Genomic DNA, 16215 nt, shown 5'->3' with positions numbered 1-16215 from the left:
GCCGAATCCCAAGTCAACAAAAATAAACATCATGCCTTCTAGCCATCACAAATTGGACTTTTTGCTTCAACATAAACTTACAAATTAGAGATATCAATAGAAATATCATAACATTAACATAAAGTACATTGATTTACTTGAAATTATCCGCAACATCCAACGTAAATGTCACAATGAATACAAACAGATTGTCACAAGACTCTACACCCATACAACAGATAGAAATAAACTGATAAATAATTTTTAGATTGTCTAATATTGTTAAACAAGCCGAGGCCTCCCAGGATTATAACCATATCAACTGAACTATAAGCAAATCAAAATTTTGCATTTTATCAACAAATACGTACCTACGCCTATTCTCTTTGTTTATAAGTCCGTTACATACGATAAAGAAAAACGCAGAGTGCCTTAGAAAACTGTTGCCACAATTGCTGAAGCAGTATTTTCGATACAGGCTCAAAAATGCCGTTCTGATATGATACCATTAAAGATATAATTTGGAAAGATAGTTTAAGCACTGTACGAAGACAGCAAACACATGCTACCAATATTTACAATTTTTATTGAACATACCAGCTTGATCGTCCATTTACAGCCAAGTCGACTATAAACAATAATCCAGAAGCGCTGTCATTCAGGTTTGATTCAAATTCTTCGGCTATGATATGGTAGAAAATTCCTTAAGGACGCTCATTTGCTGTAGGTCGTGAATGGCTATGCTGTCCCGTATTCGACAGGTGATGGACCTCGTCTAAAATAAATTTTTATCTTGAAAAAAATTGACTTTAGAATAAAAGGGAATAACTCGGAAATGGAAGATTAAATGGTCAGTGAAATAAGATTCAGTTGAATCCCGTTAGGTCGGAATTTCGTAGGGTGTAAGGAAATGGTCTGAAGCAGCGGGTGTTCGACTCACTTGGACAGCAAGTTTCGACTTGAATAAGGTAGGAAATCCAAATGAAATTGTAAATCAGTTTGTCCTTGGCAATTCCGGGTTATCCGGGGTACGATTTAAAGGGATTCGATTGTAGTGAAATTGGATAAGAGTAAGGAAGATATAGACACCGAGTTATTGCAAAATATTGACAGTGCTTTTGGAGGGCTGAGTCGCAGTTTCAAGGAAATATAGAAGGAAATGCGCCCCTCATTCACAGTATTGTGAAATTTTTTGGGAGAAAGTACATGTGTAATGTGTGCAGTGCACAATATGTGCACCATAACAAAAAACGGGCCGCACAATTCTATCAATACCACAATATAATGGCTCAGTTGACAATGATAATTTCCTAACCAACACTTGACACCGGATTTGATGATAACATTAACATCAGATCTCAAAACTGTTTTTGCAGTTCCATAAGATTCTATACAACAAAAGGCAAATTACTGGATGCAATATCTTCACCACTCCAATCATTCTAAATATCCAACTAATAAAACTTAAAGTATATAAAAAAACGAACAACTTACCAGTTGTGTAAAGAATGCAGTCTCTTTTGGCGTTTCAGTATATTTTTTGTATGACTCGAGATTTTCTATAAGTTTCAGCGTTAATGTATCATAATTGCTTCTGATAACACCTAAGACCTAGATCAAATAATATCAGCATCAGGTAATACCAAAAGTGGAGTAATATTTATATAAATATTACCGAGGGTTATTGATAGTAAAATATAACAATAAAGTAATAAATACAATTACCAGAAAGTACACTCTTATAACAAAGGAAAACTGTACCATTGGCTGTTTCTAGTAGGAGACCGTTTCAAAAAGATAATGCACGGTGAAACCTGGACAAAAAGTTCTCCAGGTAGAAACTTTACACTGTTTTCAAGATTTAGGATCTCTCTCTTCAATTCTTTTCAAAATTCTTTGTGGAATAAAGAAAGCTGTTGATAAATACAAGTTAAATCTTAGCTGTTTATTTGTATTTTCATTGGTAGAAAGTCTTGAACGGCGATTGAAACACGTTAACTCACTTGATCTTCTGTTAATGACGAGGAATGGTGTGCATTTGCCCACGAGTCGATTTTCGGAGTAAAGTGGTGTATGATAGCTCTGGAAAAGCAATAAGATTTAAAGTTAACAAAGTGTTCACAAAAAGTTTTCTTATGAAATCCATATATGCGTCCAAGGGCGAAGGGGGTTCGCTATGCTATTCAAGGTAACTACAAACTGCGATAGTGTCTATTTTCAAAACAAATTTATTTTTTGACAAACTAGCATTACGAAGACCTGCGTCAAAAACTTGCATTTTAATTTCGAAAATGGAGGTTGTTAATCTAGCTTTAAGACAATTGGTATCAGAATCCACAGCGATTAGGTTGGGAGGCAATCTCAGTAAAATAAAAGGATGCTTGACTCAGGATTGTTAACATTAGTCTAAATTTAAGGAGACGAGTTTTATTCCAGGTTTTTCTTTAACATAGATCATGCAATAAATTGTACAAAATTACAAACAAAAATATCTTTATATATCATAAGCAAAATAAAAATTGCTGCAAGTATAAATTAACGGACATTTGAAGAGATACAATGACCTAACAAAAACTCGAACATCTTACTTTAAATTGACCAGTGAACTGGCTAGTCTAGAAGCAGACGATTTCCACTCACTGTCACCAGATGAATGTCTTAACGCTTAATGGAAATTTGAACAAATGAATGTTTTATTAATTTTATAAGAAATCAACTACACATGTCAAATGTAGGTGTCTACATTGAAAACATTTCGGGCTTTGAAATACGATTCCAAATAAAGTGTCCTTGATTTGAACCATGGAGGATAAATCGAAATTCTGAGAGATAAGTGTTAGAGACATAAAATAATTTCTCATCTACTATGCATGCATACGATAATACCAAAATTGCGATCTGCGTCCGCCACTGGATCAGTACATTATGGTCAGTAAAGACAATCTGAATTAGTAAGCTTAGGATGCAAAATATTACCTTCAGGTTTCCTTCTACAGTATTCTATTTCAGTTAGCAAATGAGCAAGCAAAAATAAGGACGTGGAATATCGAACGAGAATATATGCATGGTAGGTTGGGCAAAGGCAAAAAGGCTTTTCTATCTGTTTATGCCATAATTTTGTGAACAACGATTGCCAGTGTCGTAGGAATGCTGCTAGTTAGCTGATGAATCTGCCTTCGAATAACTGGAATCAGGTCTGTCAAATTTATAAACATAACAAAGTTTGAGTGAGAATTTGCTTTGCTTACCGAGAAGATAAAGATTGTCAAAAATTTGGTGCACTCTGATAATTTCATAGTACAAATCATCATAAGACGTAGGCGTGGCTAGGAATGTGTCACCATAGGTGACGAAAACATTGAAAATGTTGACGATCTAGAAAGGAAACAAGTGACTATTTATTCATTCATTTATACATTTATCTATTTATTTATTTTTTTATTTATTGACATATTTATTTACTTTTTCAAACTTATGCAATTTCATTAAAACCTACAGTTGCATAGTAAAAAACGAAAAACGGCAGCAATTTAAACATAACAATTGCATTAAAACCTATTGAAATTTACCATAAGAAGGAAATAACCTAGGATCTGCTATCATTTCTAAAACATACGTATAACATATTATCAGAATATTAATATTACTGGATATTACTGTACTGTCATATAACATAAATGCGCAATCTATATGTATTACCCAATGATAAGGTTTGAAAGTGAACGGAAAGCAGGATTTGGGAAATATACTGAGAGAAAATGTTAGCAAGTGACACGCCCTACCCTGGCTGTGTCAGTAAGGTTTCGAAAACTACAGCACAAGACAGAATAAAGATGATTCAGTGGAGAGTGAAGAGCTTAGGATTGTAAATTAGTAAAATCTAGTGTTACGTTTAAAGTACAAGTATTGTCAAGAGAAATGATACAAAAATTTTGCAAAGTATGAAGTTTTACCCGTAGTGCCAAGTCAAATATGTTACATGTTGATGACAGAGTTGACTCGTTCGAAAGTATGAATTTCAGTAGATTCATCAGGGCTGACCACAGCTCTTTCCATTGAAACTCAAGTCGGATCCGGCATCGCTTTTGGTAGCAAAGTAGGCGATGAACGATACACACGCAGTATCTGGCAAAAGGATTATGTGAATGTAACGAAGTGTTAAATAATCTTAAAAAATCTTAGCTATAAAATGTTAGAAAATTTGAACATCGAAACTTATTAAAGAATGAATAAATAGCATAAAAATACATTAGTTTTACACTATAACACAAGATCATCTAAGTTTAGAGAAATGGTTTGGTGTGAAGAATCGATCGGTTCAAAGCTGCAACTTAGAACGGTCCTGTTCTGTACACCAAAGCGAGAACAGTTCTGCCTACACGGAATGACAAACCAGTAAAACAGTTATTTTCATCAAGTTTAGAGAGAGGTGGTTCTAATCTTAATGTAGAAGCTGAAACTTCATAGTGAAAAAAGTCTGGTATTTGAATTCAGATTTACAATTGGTTTCCTGTTGTTTTTGTTACAAAAATACAAGAAAGATAAACTTTTATCAGCTTTCTCCTTGAAACGTAGTTAAGTTAAAACGCAAACAGTTTCAATTGCCTAAACATCTTAGCAGAAAGCTATTTGTTAGCAAAAGACAAAACAAAACGAATAAAGATTATCTTGATGTCAATATTGTTAGAACGTTATAGTGAGCAATTGTGGAAAATAGCGGAAAATAATGAGCCACAAAAATGAAACATACTTGTAAAGATCGAAAGGGAAACTTCTCATCATGTGAGTGATGATAAATTCAACCATCAAGTCTGCAAAAAATAACATCTTTTTCAAAAACGGCCATTTTCTTTCAAATAATATAAATACAAAAAGCTACAACCACTCTTATGACCAAATCTACTCAATTTGAGAAATCAGAAGAAGTAAGATGTTAATCGAATTATCCAATAAAAAACTGATTTATAGAAAGAAAGGCTTTTAAAAAATTGCTCATAGCTTGTAGATGATGTGCGAATGGTGCGTAAAAGAACGTAGAGGACGAGCGTAAAGAACGCGTGTAAAAGACGAGCGTAAAGGACGAGCGAAAAGGACGAGCGAAAAGGACTAGCGTAAAGGACGAGCGTAAAGGACGAGTTTAAAGGACGGGCGTAAAGAACAATAGTAAAGGACGGGCGTAAAGGATGGGCGTAAATGACGGGCGTAAAGGACGAGCGTAAAGGATGGGCGTAAAGGACGGGCGTAAAGGACGAGCGAAAAGGACGAGCGTAAAGGACGAGCGTAAAGGACGATCGTAAAGGACAAGCGTAAAGGACGAGTGTAAAGGACTCTCGGTGCGAACATAGTCTTTGCATCAAAATACCCCAGTTAAAGAACAAAAATATCCGTGTACCTACCCAGTAGAACAATGGCTAATGGCTTTGATGATGCTGCGTCAGCAGAACTCTTACGATGGTACAGCATCTGTGAATGAAATTAGTAGCAAGCAGTTATTTGACAACTCAAGGCTTCAAGAAATGAATTTTAAACGATAATAGAAAAATCAAAAACAAATGTTCACAGTGCTTACCTTCTTAAAAAGCGGCACTTTGAATGGCATGTTTGTGTCGTGCACGAAAGCACTCGAACACTGATCCTAAGATAGAAGATTAACATCACAGTCAGTTACTTGATACGAACCCGTGTAATGATCAGTTCAATGTTGACACGAATGATACTATTTATAAATGTGCAATTAAACATGTTTAGGACACCATGTCATGTAATGATGGCAAACCTCTTAAAACTTTTTTAGATAAAATTTAAGCTAACCAGAGAAATGACTAAATGTCCATGAATTGAACAGAGAGTTTAGCTTTTGAGACCTTTAGATGTTAGAACAATCTTGATAAAAAGCTTAAAACTGTCATCAATTTTTGTGATAACTAGAAATGTATGATACAAAAAATATTGTTAGAGATTGCTTATTCTGGCTAGGCTCTATTTCTTAAAAAGCGAACTGATTGATGCCAAAGCTATGCAGTATTTCAGATGAAGTAAACACTCTTTATTTATATTCTGTTCAATTTGTTGAGTTTCATAGGTGTTATAAGCGGGAAAGGTGCATCTGCTGTCAAGCATTATTAAAAAAATAGTCATAATAAGCAAGTAAGAAGTATATTGGGAGAGCACCGAAAACCAAGCTATTATTATGCCCTGAAAAGCTTGGATATACGAAATTACATAATTAAGCTCGCATTTGACTGTCTAATAAATAACAGAGAACGTGTTTCATATCTAGCCACACTTTTACTCTAATCATCTATGCATCTAAATATTGCACCTGGAGAGAAAAGTATTCAGTAGAGTTTGACATTCGACTTACCTCAACTATGCAATTCAGTACAAGGAAACACAATTTCGCTGTTGTAGCCCCATGATCAGCTGAAAGAGAACCATTTTAAACTCTAATAAAACCACGTAACATCTAAGTTGTCATTTCAAGTACACGATAAGATAAACTTATGGACATTAAACGTAAAAATGGGCCTTACAAAAATAGAAATCGTACATAATTTTGACAATTACTTTGAAAAGAAACATCTTCTCAAAACTGATCTGAATGAGGGGCTTCAGTGAAAGCAGATGTGCTAGACGAAATAGTACATTAAATTGTCACATTTGGTACGACTTTATCTCAGGAGGAATCTCGATACGTGCTACTATGACGACAGATAACGAAAAAGAGGCTATCCCATGATGGAAACTCAAGAACAAAGTAGGTGCTTTCAAAAATCTTACTTCGAGTATCTCGAATTGCAATTGACGTGAAAGTGAGGAAGGCTGCAAGAAGATTGTTCGCTTCAGAGCGATCTGTTTGTCCAACATCTGCACCGATGTCACTGCCGACTAAAACAATATTAAACATCATTTATATAGTTTAACACAGTAGATGGGATAACTAAAGTCAAGGGATGTTCTGTTAATACATTGATAGGCAATAACCCACTTAAGTACAGCAAACAATGTACAATGGAAGGCACCGCTGCAAAAAGCAATGTCCTGCATTTTGGCGTGATTCTTACCAACTGCAACTCTTTCGACGACAGGATGAGTGGATCTGTCTCCGCATTCACCAGTAGCATTGTCAATGGCCTAAAAAGAAAGCCATTCATCACAAAACTAGAGCTGAATGAAACACGCTAAGAAAAGAGTCTCTAATGTTTTGCACACCATAAATCTTCGAATTAGCCCCTTGTAGGCTAATTAAATAGGAATGCCTTTAAAACGGGGCTTATTCGAGGGGGCTTAAACAACGGGGTGAGGCAAAAAGAGCATTTACGTTATGCAAAGTTGATCTGAGATACCTTGAAGATTGACGATTGTCAATAGGAAAGAAAGGTGTATTGATTTAGGAGCTTGAAGCAGTATGTGTGCTCAGGCAATGCCAAGAACAAGATGAGAGCAGTTCATATTTTCAAACATATTACTTATACGTTTTGTTACTAAGTAGATTCAAGTTTAGACAATAATTCCCGCATTTAATATACTAATACAAGGCTACTCTAAAAGTTAGGTTAAAAAACAATGAAAAAAGTGAACCATAACAAAGGTTTGTAAATGGTAGACAACTGATAAGTTTCAAAAAGGAATACTATGACAGAATACCTTGAAAAAAGAAGCTAAAAGTATATATCGAAAAATATAAGTGCTAGCGAATGATTTAAATACGGCTATCGATTCTCAGGTTAGTAAAAGCTGTTATGAAATAATACATACCATAACATGACTAAGCACATTGAAGAAGTTTCTGTTGAGATGATTTGCTTCATACATGGCCAAGACGATTGCATCATTACTTGAGCTGCAAAGATATTAATGAATGCAAAAGGGTATCCTGTGTCACGTACTGCCATGTAACAGATAAGAGATACAAGATAAATCAAGCAAGAGTATTTTACTAACTTCAATTTTTAACGCCTTTCTCGAGACGAAGGTTATCGAGTTACCTCCAAATGTGAAACAAAATTGATGCCTTTTCGTTCAATTCGATATCCCTAAGCCTCCATTAAGGTATTGTAAACCATAAACGTACTTCTCATGCCTTGGGGTTAGAGTTAATAGGCAAATGTGGATTCAAGCTAAAGGGCAAAACCAAAACCCAACATAGCAGTCCAACATATTCATTTTTGAAACTCCGAGAAAATAGGGAAAGATTTTTTGCATGCTAGAAGATATTTTTCTCAATTACACCTCGTCGTAATGAAATGAAGATGATGACGTGTTAAGGTGTTTCGACTTGTATCTAACCGGACAAAAAACACTCCTGGCTGACATTGGCTTAACCAGTCAGTACTACTCTCTGATATAACCGAAAAGTAATCATTACAAAAGGAACTATTTCTGCCCTCAAAATATTAGCTATCTGGCCCACACATAGATAATCTTCATGACACCTAATTTTAAACCCCACATTAACTTTGCTAAATGTTGCTAAAAAAGCAAAAAGGTACAGATTTTTGGTTAAAAATTTATAAAGATATACATTTTCGATTATTCAGAAACCATCGAGAATGCATCTGTGAAATTCTATAACGATGTTAAATCTGCTATGAAATTATTATGTATGCAATTTCAATGCTGGAATACCTAGACGAAATATTGTGTCCATCTGGTCCAATAAACATGCTACCGACCTGAAAAAATAAGGTGAAAATAAAATATACCAAAATTAAATCAAATGCACTCAAACAATACCATGAAATGAACACCAGGAATACTTTTTGAGATAACTAATACTCCAGCCATGAAAAAAGTACTGAAATTCGAAAGTTCAAACAAAATTTCAGTGCAAAGTTACAGGAGATTTTGGGTGTAGAGGTTGTGTTTTAAAAAAGGAAAGTTGCAGCCTTTAAGTACGTACAAAATACTTTTCTAAGGTTTTCAAGATGTCATAAACTAACATAGCTTTGATACAAATAAACAGGCTCTTATAATCTGGGTTTAAGCTACATAAAAATTTGGATATATTTTGGCAAATCGCTAACTAGGCCATTACACCACTCTCTAATGAAGCAGCTTAATTCTTTGTTTCAGATCTCACTTGCAACTATCTATAGTTTCTCTACTACTTAACTGGTTGCCGAAAAAAACATTGAAGCAAGTAAAAACTTGGTTTTCCACAGTAAGGGCAGTTGGATGAATCATAAACAGTGGCATAATTTAAACAAAAACCACGACCAAGCAAACATAAAACGTCGTTTCGTTTATAAAACGTAATTAAAAATTTAACAATAAGTATCATCTGTGAATTCTTACATACCAAATTTGAAATCTTTTGAAAAAATCCGCTTGAAGGCGGCTCTTCATTGGCCTTTTTGGCAGCGAATTTCCTGCAAAAATTGTCCAAAAATATGAATGCGATTGCAGAATGCAAAGAATTTTCATATAATATGAGCTTTAACTAACTATACATTATGAAAATCAAAATTGCTGCACAGGGCAAGAATAAAATTTCGCTTTAAGCCCATTATCTAAAAGCGACGTAAATTGCCCTGGTAAATTTATCAAACCACAAAGCCAAGATTCAGTTGGTAACTAAATACTCTGCAGCGCGGAAAAAATATTTATCAGATATCGCAAAAAAGATTTAACAAATGAAAACAAGGGGGAGAAGCTGAAATGTATTTAAGTCATTGACGAACCGGTTAAAGTTTGACACACTTTCTTTGATGACATGACCAAGTCCCTACAATTAAAATAAAAATACGTGTACTTGCTTAATCAAAAAAATGAAACCGTAAAAAATCAAGAAAAAATGCACCGATGACATTAAGAGAAGATTCCTTAATCTAGTTTCGGTGAAAGTCAATTTTCTAAAATGTCTTTACTTAAGGAAAATATTAAATAGCTTTTGATCTTTTTAAACATTCAATTATACTTATCGCTCACTGAAATTATTTAAAACTCGTAAAGTAATAGCAAGGGTTTTGCAGCACTAAAGCTTTAAATTTCAATATAAATATTGTCCTTTTCTTGACTCTATATCGCTCAGTTAATGTACCAAACAAGAAAAGGCATGTGGCACTTTCAGGTCCAACTTATGTCTTTACTCCTGTATACACAAACCAGCCCTATCGCTATGTCAACAATGCTATTGGGTGTAGAGATCCTAAAATTGGTGGTTATGGTTAAAACGTTTTAAAATTTGATTTCAAAATTAGTCAGATTTAAACTTTTAGGCACTTACATTTAACGCCATTTCATCATCCAAAATTGATAATTTCACTACATACGGGTTGCTTCCCTGAAAAACATTGAAACAGGTTTCATACACAAGTTTGTTAAATTCCTAGTGACAATAATCCATGTTACAATTGCAAGAAGAAGAACGAAATTTTTCTTTCTTCAACTCACCACTGAGCAAGGTGAAATATAGTTGATATGAGAAAAAGAACAACCAAAGTGAAACTGCAATATAAAACGCTACCAAAACAACATTGTTCTGCAGGCTAAACTTGCTTTATCAAGGATGAGAAAAGGGTTTTCTGTACATGACACAACGAGACCTTGCTGATCAAGACGAGGTTAATGAGTTTAGAGAGACGATGAATCGTATTACCTCATGCTTTCTGTACTGCACCAACAATGTCAACAACAAAGCAGCCTCGTAACCATGGTCGGCTCTCAAACTAGGATTTGCTAGAATCTAAAATGAGACATTCTGATTAACAGATTATACAGGCTTCGAAAAAACACAACGGTCTTACATAATGTTTCTCTTCTACATTTTTATGCTTAATTTGCTATAAGCATGTATTCACATACTAAAGAAAGTCAAACTTAAATTGATCAGTATAGAGGAGACATTACTTTAAAACGTTGATTCAAAGGATCATTTGTCTGACCATAGATATTTTTACTGGGAGGGGGGGCTGTGTACAATGCTTGTTATAACTAAATCCACCTCATTATGCCTCTGAATCAGGCAAAGACCGGTTTGACCAAGAATCCTAGACGCACTGAATAACCATTCTTAACATCGATGACAATCATTTTTCAAAGTGTTGTGAATTAATAATAGGTATTGCTTCAAATAAAGTTGACTTACCTGGGTTATGGTTTCAAAAATACTGTTCATCATAAGAAATTCCAGGAGTGTATTCTGGCTAACATTATCAACAGCCTGAAAGATTGAACATTTCATTGACGCCTTTAAAACATAATACCTGAGGCGAAATGTTTTTGAATTGTGATATTTTTGATTGAAGGGGAGCTCCTTGCAAAGCAGCAAAGGTTTAAGAACCCCCTCCTCCCCCGAAATATGTATGAAATAATATATGACGGTAAAAAAATAAATCGAATGAAGCGATTACGGAAAACAATGAGGACTTTCAGTTTTTTTGTCGATGTATCATTGTCTTAAGTACCACTCTATCTGTTTTTTTAGTGCTCACAGCCACTTGTCTCAAAACTGAACTTTTCTCCCAGCATATTCGTTTTCCTATCAATCGAAATTCTGTTTTCTGAACCCCCTCAGATCAGATGCACGAAGAAAAACAGAAAGTCAACTATACTTTAAGGTATGGACTATTCAAGCTCGTACAATGTTTTACATGTGGAATGTCTTCTTTCAAGGCGGAAACAAGATTACCTTACTTGATCATGAAAAATGTTTGAAAAATTTTTCTTGCCTTGAAAATATTAAAGAAAATTGTTTATCGTTTATCATTTGCTATTATTGTTTAATATTATTATATATTAAGTTAATATTTACACGAAAAGGCTTCTTACCGTTACCATGATCAGCAAGAGCTTCAGTGTCAGATTTCTTAAGCTTACTGTCAAATAAATAAGACTAGGATTAAGCAAGACTCACACAATCAAGACATTATCCCGCCAAAACAGATTCGTTGACAAGTTAGAACCTACTTGTAAGAAGCAAAATATAATAAGTACCAAAATGAAAAAGGCCAAATTAAAAACACAATGTTTCGAGCATCTACTAATTTCCTTGATAAATGCTCGAAACGTCGTGTTTTTAACAGTCGATTTTATTTTGGTACTTATTTTATTTATGCACAATATTGTCGTTGTTTTTATAAAGTAACACAAGCATAAAATGCAACAAGCAAACAAGCAACCAGCATATTCTAGTTGTAATGAAGGCTATAAAATTTATGGGGGTTTAAATAATTGTTTCAAACTGGCAGTTGCTTGAATGATAAATACAGGCATTTCTAAAACATTTCTGAGGCCACCCTACATCATTAAATTTCAAGGCCAAACAAAAACGCATTTCCTTCAATTCATACAAAGAAACTGTAACCAAAAGTTCCAAAAATACAAAAAGAATGATGGTTACTGTTAATTGAGTAAGGTTTCCACTTCTCAAAGAAATGCAGCTTTCAAATATAGCTAAGTATGTTGCAAGCATAGATTTGAGTAGTGGACAGCAGTAAATGCCCCCCCCCCCAATTCTAGCATTGGAATCGTGTACTTTTACACATACTAATAAATCTATAGCAAAAGTGGTAATTTACAACATCAAAATCTAAAGAACAATTTTACAGGATAATATAAGAGAGAAGCCTGAAAAGGTTCATTTTACATACCAGAATAATCACCCAAAAGAAATGAATTCAGCAATTCAATTAACCTCTAGGAAAGAAGAATATGCTTTACCCAAAGAATGAAAAAATAGTTAGGAAAACAAACAAAAATAACAGAAAAGGGCATAAGATCATTGTTAGGGTTAGGGTACAACAAGGGATAGTTGTGTGTTATTGACTATCAGCTCTCTTATGAAGACTTATGAAAGAATTCACATAACAGGAACTCTCTTAATTGAACAAATATAAACTTCAATTGCTGTCTTTCTTTGCTAAAATATATTCCTGCCTCAAAGGTAAATCTCTCATTGTCAATCTTAAAACAAAGATGAAGGAAACAAAATGAACATTTTTCAAATTTCACAGTGAGATTAAAAACTAGAAAAAAAACTTAATAACAACAAGCCAATACTCTTTATTTGAGAGAGAACACTGAGCTAAGTAAGTGTGTAGCTTAGAGAGAACATGAAATATTCTTAAGAAGACAGAGTATCAAGTGAGAAAATTTAGATAATTTCTTTCCCTGAAAGAGACAAATATGAATTCAAAATAAATTACCTGAAGCTGAGCTTCAGCATCATCAAATCCAATTAATATATTCAAAACTTCAAAACCAAAATCAGAGAAATTTTTCTTGTAGATGCTTCGTATTACAATGCACAGAGTCTGTAAAAGATGAGAGGCAATTTTGCTTGGATTCATAATTTTCAACTGATTTCTAAAAAATAGGTAAATTAGAAGATTTTGCAATGGCTTTATTAGGTATTGTTAATTTTTTGTGGAAAATCCTATCTGTAACTTTATCTAGGTGGGAAAAATGAATCATAATTATGCATATCTACTAAATGAGAAAATAAATCATCAAAAGGTTTGCAATTTATCAAAGAAATATAACTAAAATCATATAATTGAATCAAAAATAGAGATGATCAATATATATGATCAATAAATTAAATGTCTAAACTTGACAGACACACTGTTTGATTGTCTGAAATAGCAACCATTATTATGACAATTTAAAATTCAAAACACACAAAAATGGATGCAGGCAGCTCAACATGGAGCCTAGTTAAATTGCTAAAGCTCGTAGTAGTAAACCACTTCTTCAGTTCTTCAAGGATTGTATTCTTAGATTACGCTTAGACTAATATTTTAATATTACCTGGAGAGCATTAATAACTTTGATTTGATGGTCCTGTCTCAAGGTTCTACAGCAATGGCAAAATAACAGGTTGATATTTTCCTGAAAAAAAACATAGTGTATTTCTAAAGTTAGAATAAATGGTGTTAAATACACAAAGTTAAAACAAAATGGCAGATCAAAAATAATATGCAAAGAAATTCATTCTATAGATTGCATTTAATGTCAATAAACAGATATGAAAGTTGCTTTAACAATCACTAGGTCATCTCTTGCTAATCTATAACCTTATGAATGGCGTTTGTCTCTAATTTAGCTAATGTACAAATGTAGCTAGATATTTAAGTCTATTTTTTGCCATTGAATGCATTGCATTTATGATAACAATAAATTCAAAAATTTATCAAAAACTCGAAACAAAAAAATAGTAAGTGGCATTGACTACACTGATAACGCAAACAAATATAAAAATTTTGTTACCTTTACCAAACTTAACTCCTCCACACTGAGAGCCTCAATCAATTCCATTAAGCTTTCTGCATTAACCTGCATTACAAGTTAGAAATTCATAACAATTCTATTTGAAAAGAAATTTAAATATTTTCAAAAAAAAGTAATGGCAATGAGAGACAGAAAATCAACAAAACCATGCTGTAAAATTTACCTTCAAAAGAAATATTTCATGCCAGAAATCAGGATTATTCTTTGTGACATCATCACCCTGAAGTTGAAAAAAAGAAATTGATTTTTGCTTGACATTATAATATGACAATGCTCTAACTAACAGCTTGTTATGTGGCCAGGGATGTCTTGACATGGATGCATAAAAGGAAGATGCCCTAAACTGTTGTAAAAGACCCTTTTCTGAGAAGTGGCCTAATTCAATGTCTGATTGAATAGCAATACATGTCATCCTCATAGTAAACATTTATATTATCAAACCCATCCTTGAAAACTTCCCCCAACCCCAAGTGGAAAACAAAAACTGCTAGATATCATATTATATTTTATATAAATGTTTGTTAATTCAATTCTAAACTGTCTTGCTGTGTACACGGGAGGGAGATGTACTCAATTTCATTTAATATGGGCATTTTAAATTGTTATTACTGGTTTTTCGGGTTGTGTCCTTGCTTCTGCTTTTTCCCTTATTGAGGAACCTTTTTGCTTTCTTTTGTTTATATTGTCTTGAAGATTGTGAAACCTGCACTTTCCTTGTTGGAGCAGGGCACAATGCAATAAATTATTTGTGTCTGTTGCTAGTTTATCTTGTGTATATATGGCATACAATATGTGTTATATAGACTGAACCATGTGACGTGCTTGGCAGTAGAGGCAGCACACATTTGGTAGCTGCTAGTACCTAGTTAGTTAGTTAAATTATTATCTAATAGGAGTAGTCAGGAAAGAAAATGAAAAATATAAAAACACAACCCAAGTTGCTGAGTGTTCCAAGTACTTTTGGCAATCATTGCAGTTAAATAGTAATCTTTCACAAGGAGTCACACCATGATATTTAAATCTGCTAGTCTGTGTTTATTTCATCGAATTTACTTTTTACATGCTTTAAAAAAACCTTATGGATTGCAGTAAAACAAACCATTTTCTGCAAATGATCTCTGCAGCCACATCAAATTTTTCCTAGGCATACAATTTGTTGCCTGTAACCCTTTCCGTCTTTGAGGGTCATGTCAAAACTGCCATAAGTGTCAGCACAAATTTGGGTAAATCCCAAACATGCGCTGACAGTATTTCAATTTTTAAAATCAACTGTAACCTGCAACATCAAAACCTGCCTCTAATGCATCCAAATCTTTGTCGTGAAGGATATAGAGGGTAGGGGATAATAAAACTACTAAATTACCAGTCTGCAGAGTATGGCACTTTTCGACGAGATCTCTGGTGTGCACGAGCAAAAAGCCTGGTGTGACGGTGTGCACCACCAAAAATGTCTGGTGTGCTGGTGTGCACCGACTATTTTTCCCTGTTGTGGTTAAAATTTGTGATTTTGCATTTCACGGTAAAAATGCGTGTGAAGTATACTGTTGAAGATAGCGCAAGTTTTTATTTGTATATTTGTCAAGTAAGATTCATGATATCTCAAATTGTTCATACACAACTGTGCTTGTTTTTATCAGCTGACATTTTCTATGGGACCACACCAGGCCACACCCATCTTAGTTGCCACACCCAAAAATATGGGTGTGCAACAGGTGTTGCACAAAAATATCTCCGGTGTGCACATGCCATACTCTGCAGACTGGCTAAATTATAAGATCAAGGTTGGGTTGTTGTTGTGACTGTTTAAAAAAAGGTACGAGTTACTATTTTCACATATCAGGTTAACAGAAATTTTTCATAATAACAAACCTTGAAAATTGACTCATAAAACAAAACTATTTTCCCTTTCAGTGGCTTCTTGCCAGTTGGCGAAGATGGTTTACTTTCTCCAAGCCAGCTCGCCATTTTGCTTACTCTCTATTATATGTTGCTGTTGTTGTACAC

The 16215-nt window shown here is 34.0% G+C and overlaps 1 protein-coding gene across 1 annotated transcript; it reads right to left on the bottom strand.

The window, feature by feature from the left end:
* Positions 1-32: 32 nt before the first annotated feature.
* Positions 33-16215, bottom strand: LOC135696417 (armadillo-like helical domain-containing protein 3). Its single transcript, XM_089112364.1, has 26 exons — positions 16081-16215; positions 14375-14431; positions 14191-14256; positions 13732-13812; positions 13128-13235; positions 12573-12618; positions 11752-11798; positions 11069-11143; positions 10580-10666; positions 10208-10264; positions 9663-9706; positions 9281-9350; positions 8608-8654; positions 7738-7822; positions 7044-7113; positions 6760-6867; positions 6344-6402; positions 5549-5614; positions 5376-5442; positions 4730-4790; positions 3933-4104; positions 3228-3354; positions 2568-2643; positions 1983-2061; positions 1474-1590; positions 33-754 (listed from the first exon to the last, which is right to left on the bottom strand). Exons 1-26 carry the CDS (start codon positions 16174-16176, stop codon positions 662-664), a joined length of 2061 nt encoding a protein of 686 aa, XP_088968490.1. The 5' UTR covers positions 16177-16215; the 3' UTR covers positions 33-661.

The sequence above is a fragment of the Rhopilema esculentum genome, chromosome 14 (assembly GCF_057945365.1).
Source record: "Rhopilema esculentum isolate cy_ngs chromosome 14, ASM5794536v1, whole genome shotgun sequence".
Classification (NCBI taxonomy): Eukaryota; Metazoa; Cnidaria; class Scyphozoa; order Rhizostomeae; family Rhizostomatidae; genus Rhopilema; species Rhopilema esculentum.
Note: the sequence above shows the minus strand (reverse complement) of the source record. Positions and strands in the feature narration are given on the sequence as shown.

Bases quoted from the DNA above. Each gene is read 5' to 3' on its own strand.
- LOC135696417 (XM_089112364.1), bottom strand. From the start codon at position 16,176: ATGGCGAGCTGGCTTGGAGAAAGTAAACCATCTTCGCCAACTGGCAAG. The intron at 10,667-11,068 runs GTAAGTCAACTT...GTCTCATTTTAG, and splicing joins TTTTTGAAACCATAACCCAG to ATTCTAGCAAATCCTAGTTT. The intron at 7,823-8,607 runs GTATTCCAGCAT...ATATCTTTGCAG, and splicing joins GGACACAATATTTCGTCTAG to CTCAAGTAATGATGCAATCG.